This window comes from Ipomoea triloba, chromosome 8, assembly GCF_003576645.1.
Source record: "Ipomoea triloba cultivar NCNSP0323 chromosome 8, ASM357664v1".
NCBI classification, from domain to species: domain Eukaryota; kingdom Viridiplantae; phylum Streptophyta; class Magnoliopsida; order Solanales; family Convolvulaceae; genus Ipomoea; species Ipomoea triloba.
Window position 1 is genome coordinate 6,708,901 of NC_044923.1, and position 6,233 is coordinate 6,715,133.

Genomic DNA, 6,233 nt, shown 5'->3' on the forward strand with positions numbered 1-6,233 from the left:
CCCAAAAAAAAAAAAAAAAAAAAAAAAAAAAAAAAAAAAACTACCCCTTTGCCTGTAAAATAATAGTGACCTTGTATGTATATATTATATATAGAGAAAAATAATGCAGCGATTATACATACACATTGTTTGTTTGTGTGTGTCAGCTTCAGCTTTTGTGTTAAGCGGAGGAGGATTAGTTGCAGAAGAATGACGGTGAAAGATCAGAAAGGCGGCGACCGGAAGATGTTTGTGGGCGTCGTATGGAACTGCGCGGCTGAGTTGAAGCTTTTACTCACAGCTCTCCTCTTCCTCTTCTGCATCATCACCCTTCTTCAGTTCATTCCTTCTCCCCTCACTCTCTCCACCGCCGATCTCCGCAACTGCCTCTCCAAACCCGTCGCCCATCCCGCCGCCGCCCTACCGCTCTTCAATGCCGCCTCGCTTCCGCCGCCTCTGCAGCGAGACAGAGCCCTGGAGAACGGCGCCGTCAAACGGGGCTTCACCGCCATTGGCTCCGCCGCCTACAACTTCATTCTCATGTCGGCATACCGGGGCGGATATAATACGTTTGCGGTTATGGGTTTAGCCTCGAAGCCTCTCCATGTTTTTGGAACGCCGAGCTACCGGTGCGAGTGGGTCCCCGCGGGGGAATCTAAAGATTCCGTTTTTGTCCCCGGCCAGAGAATCCTCCCGGATTGGGGATACGGCCGTGTGTACACTGTCGTGGTGGTGAATTGCACATTCCCTGTTCCCGTCGGCGAAAACGGCGGGAAGCTCCTAATCCACGCCGCCGCCAACGGCGGCGGCGACACCAATTTCAACCTCACCGATACATTCGAGGCCTTAATCGAATCCCCCGGAGATTTCGCGGATTTTAGGTCTGTTCTCAAGTCTCCGCCCAAATACGACTATTTGTACTGTGGATCGCCCATCTACGGCAATTTGAGTCCACAGAGGATCCGAGAATGGGTGGCCTACCACGTCAGATTATTCGGCGAGAAGTCGCATTTCGTGATCTACGACGCCGGCGGTGCGCACCCGGCGGTAATGGAGGTTCTCAAGCCGTGGATGGAGAAAGGCTATATCACATTACAAGACGTTAAAGAGGAAGAGCGATTCGATGGATATTACCACAACCAATTCCTAATCGTAAACGATTGCCTTCATAAATACAAATTCCAGGCCAAATGGATGTTCTTCTTCGACGTGGATGAATTCATCTTCATCCCCAAGAAAAACACGCTCAAATCCGTCCTGGATTCCCTCTCCCCCTTCACCCAATTCACGATCGAGCAAATGCCGATGTCCAACAAGCTCTGCCTCAAGGAAGACGCCGGGAAAACCGCCCGGAAATGGGGGTTCGAGAAGCTGGTGTTTAAGGACTCCAAGACCGGGATCCGGCGAGACCGGAAGTACGCCGTGCAGCCGAGGAATGTGTTCGCCACTGGGGTCCACATGTCGGAGAACGCCGCCGGGAACACCACCCACAAGACGGAGGGGCGCATCATGTATTACCATTACCACGGCACCATCGCCCAGCGCCGGGAGCCCTGCCGGCAGCTGGTCAACGACACGCGTCTCGCCGTTGACGGAATCTCCTACGTTGTGGACCCCACGATGCGTGACGTCGCCGGAGCCGTGAAAAGATTCGAACTCAAGACCATCGGATCCGTGCTACAAAGAACTCGCCAATAATAATAAAAATCATAATTAAATTATATAATGTTAATAATTAGTGCAGTAATTAAAATTATTATCTTTGTTTTTTTTTTCCCCTTCTTTTTCTTTTTAAACATCTTTGTTTCAGTTTCATGCACTCCAATTCCATTTACATCTTCCATTACTCGTATTTATTAGAGTATCATCACATTTTTTTTCGATTACTTTTAAAATAAATATAATATAATATAAGTGGGTATAGATTAATAGATAAGCAGTAGTCATGGGCAAATTACAATACTGTGTGAACCATAATAAAAGTATATTTTTAATTTAATATATTAAAAATGAATGTACATAATACAAAATAATGTATTCCTTAACATTTTTAATATACTAAAAGTATATTATTTATGTACTAAATGTACATCATTTGATAGTATGATCCACACAGTTATGTGGACTATGATCAGATCCACACAATAATGATAGGCCGTCATGAGCTCACAACCTTGTCTTTTAATTATTATTATTATAATAATAAAAATAATCTAGGATATTTTATGTATTCTTTGTCTATTTTAATAATTGTGCATCTTATATTTCCTGTTTTTTTTTTTAAAATATAATTTCATCATTTATTTATTTGGTTGCTAGCTGGATTGATTTATGTTGTCGGTGACAATGGCTACCAACCCTCATCATTTCTTACCATTCCCCACAATAAAGACTAAAGTTTATTGGTTAAAGAGGGCCACTTCATATTCTTTAATTTCTAGAAAATTTACTGTGGTTTATGAGTTATGACCATCATGTCCACGCTGTATTAAATATATAATAAATTATATAAATTATTAAATGGTATCATATATGCTATTCACAATAATACAATATGTTGGGTCAAAATAGGTTGCCTACACAGGATTAGCTTACTAATTTAGTAAGTACTATTTAGAAGAAGAGATTAATGTAGTGAGGATTATGTCCAAAGTGAACGTATCTCTTGTGCACATTAGCATTTGGTCTTGTCTGTTGAACTTGTGAGTCACCGTGATTTACATCCTCTCAAGTGCTCTCTCAAGTTGAAGTGTGGGAGTTCTTGGGATTGGAGATTCAACCTTTTGGGAGAAGAATATGTTGGGTCATGGTGAAAATAAATTGTATTAACGTGAGAATCAAAGTTGAATTTCATTTGAGTCATGGATTGTTTAATCTTTGTTCTTATGTATATCTTGGGTTGCCAAATACCTTGTGGTTAAGCGGCAAACGGTGTACACTCTCATATGGAAGGGAATGCATTCGAGCCTCATTGGAGGCAGCTTCAGCTAGAACTCAAAAAATGTATATCTTGGGTTTAATTATGTGTTTTGTAAATTCAAAAGGGATTTTTTTTTAATTATAAATATATTTATTATTAAGTGTGAATATTATGAGGTAAATTTTTTTAAAAAAATATTATTTTCCTAAAATCAATGTTAATGTTTGCAATAACCTCAGAAGAAAAAAGAAGGAAAAAAGTGGATATTTATATGGCAGTTATATAAGTAAATATATAACATGTATATGTGTCTGTGTTGTATTTTTTTGTGTCTTATGTTATGAAATTTTATACCTTACAAATATAAATTATGTACCTTATTGCTTCAATCCAGGGTCTATAATGCTATGTGCATCCAATGTTATAAATTGCCCATTACTAGTCACTACTACTAAAGAAATTCTGAATAATCTATTAGAGATTTGGACTATCCAAAATTGGAAAATAATAAATAAATTCCAAGTGTTGACCTCTCTGCACGCATAGGTACTCATAATTAGTTGGAACTTTAGACCCTCCAAAAATCTACAAATACTCTATAAATAAAACAAAGAATAATATTTGTCTTTATTATTCTTTTTTACTTTTCAATTTTACAAGTGTTTTTTTTTATATTTATATTTTTCTTTAATCGCTTTTTCTTTTTAGAAAATTGTTGAATCGTTGAATGATTGAATATTCTTTGTGTAAGGTAGCCTGGTAGGTATATGGCTCATATACAACCGACAATATGGCTTTGATGCAATGGCATCCATATTTTTAAAAGTTGTTTTATTGTATATATTGTTAATGTTTACAGTCAATTAAGTAACTAAAAATTTACCTACAAAATGAAAAATGCAATAAAATTAAATATTCATAACTATTTGTATAGATCAATACAATAACAACAACAACAACAACAACAAAAAAATTGTTTCACAATACCCTCAAAATATATTATATAACACCGACCAACTAAAGAGATCATATTATTTGAGACGTTATATTATATTTTGTTATATATGTTATGACTTATATGTATGATAAAGTTTGATAGTTCAAGAAGTTAATATCATTATACTATCATCTAAACAAATTATAATTCTCTATTTATAGATCAATTTGGGAAAGAGGTTGAAATTACAACTGAAAAATCGACTATATATTCTTAACAACTTTTTTTGACCACTAAAAAAATTGGAGTGCGGAAACATTTGATAGCAACGATGGACATGGTTGTTGAAAATTTTCAACAACTATGTTTTTTTTTTTGTTTTTTTTTTTTTATTTACTTTCAACTATTAGTGGTAAGAACGGTAAGATATTTAAGAACATCTTAAGTACATATCCATTTAAAATTTTTGACAACTTTTATTGGTACAAACGTTACAAATCACTTTCGATCGGTGACCTCAAATAACAATGACTTTTTAATATTCAAAGTGATTAAAAATATGATTTCCAATTAGAAATCTTAAACTTTAAAGTCTCAACCATTTTTAATGTTTAAAAATATACTTTTCTTATACTTATATTTTGGATTACATATTATTGTGACACTACACTATCATTATCATCATCATCATAATAATAATAATAATAATAATAATAATAATAATAATATTATTATTATTATATTATGCATGCGTATTAAACCAACGGGTGGCAAGATTTGTCGGTATGAAGACGAAAGCGACTATTGATATAATGATATGGCTGCAAGTCGGAAATTAAGATGATGCGTGTCGACAGCAAATTATGCTATGGACTCAGATGTTTATAATTTAAAAATTTTATATTTACAATTTTAGAACTCTATATTTATAATTTTAAAACTCTATATTTACAATTTTAAATCGCAATATACAAAATTACATTATTCAATATTCACCATTTTTGAATTCTATATTCAAAATTTTGTTATATAGATTCAAAAATTGTGTTATACTATTGAATATAAAGTTATGAAATTGTAAATATAGAGTTATAAAATTGTGAACATATAGTTATGAAATTGTGAATATAGATTTTTATAATTGTGAATATAGAGTTCAAAAATTATGAATAGTTTAAAAATTGTGGACATAGAATTCAAAAACTGTGAACATAGAGTTTTAAAATTGTGAACATAGAGTACTAAAATTGTGAACATGGATCTACCTTGCAAGGTAGACCCGTGTCTATGGCATAACAACTGTCGTGTCGACATAGTCGTGTGTGTTGAGATAATATATAGCTTGTACATTGATGAATAAAATGAACCAACTATAAATAGAGTACATGTGAGAGGAACTAGCAGGAAGTTGTAACAAACCTAAACTACTTGAATACAAATAGGAATATATAATAGAAAATGTCAACTACTGCATATAGACTTAACACGCCCCCGCAAGATGGAGGATCTGTCGGAGACTCCAATCTTGGACCGAAAGAGCAGGAAGAGGTGACGCCCAAGTGGCTTGGTGAGTAAGTCAGCTAGCTGCCCTGAAGAAGGAATATGACGCACAACTAGCGAGCCATTGGCGACCAAATCGCGAACAAAGAAGTAATCTAGCGCCAAGTGTTTCATGCGGGAGTGAAACACAGGATTCTTACAAACATAAGTAGCACTCAGATTGTCACAGAACACAATCGGTGGTTGAGGTAAACTCAAGCGCAGTTCCTGTAACAAATGTTTAACCCATAGAACCTCTGCCGAGGCATTCGCCAAGGCACGATACTCGGCCTCTGTGGACGATCGAGAAACGGATCGCTGACGAGTGGATTTCCAGGAAATAAGATTCGAGCCCAGATACAATAAGTAAGCAGTAGTGGACCGGCCACCAGAAGAACCTCCCCAGTCAGAGTCAGTGTAGACCCGTAAAGAAAGTGGGTGGCCAGCTCGTAGAAATAGGCCATGACAGACCGTGCCTTTGAGATAACGAAGAAGCCGTTTGGCAGCCTGCCAATGTGTAACTGTTGGAGCATGCATGAACTGCGATAGGCGACGTCAGGTCGCGTGATTACCAAATACTGCAGCAAACCGAGAAGACGCCGGAATTGAGTGACATCATATCGGTCACTATCAGACTGGGCCAGCACCAATTTATCTGAAGAAGCCAGTGGTGTGGAAACTTCTTTGGCACCATCCATCTTAAACTGCAACAAAATGTCAGTAACATACTGACTTTGTGACAAGAAGATCCCATCCGGTGCCGGAGCTACCTCAACACCCAAAAAATGATGCAAGTCACCGAGATCTTTAAGAGAGAATTGTGCAGACAGAGTCTTTACAAATCGTGTTAGCCAGGCC

General features: G+C 36.8%; 1 protein-coding gene across 1 annotated transcript; it reads left to right on the plus strand.

Annotated features, from left to right (window-relative positions):
- Window positions 1-113: 113 nt before the first annotated feature.
- Window positions 114-1,831, plus strand: LOC116026777 (galactan beta-1,4-galactosyltransferase GALS3-like). Its single transcript, XM_031268167.1, has one exon. The coding sequence runs from the start codon at window positions 190-192 to the stop codon at window positions 1,675-1,677; it is 1,488 nt and encodes a 495-aa protein (XP_031124027.1). The 5' UTR covers window positions 114-189; the 3' UTR covers window positions 1,678-1,831.
- Window positions 1,832-6,233: the final 4,402 nt, after the last annotated feature.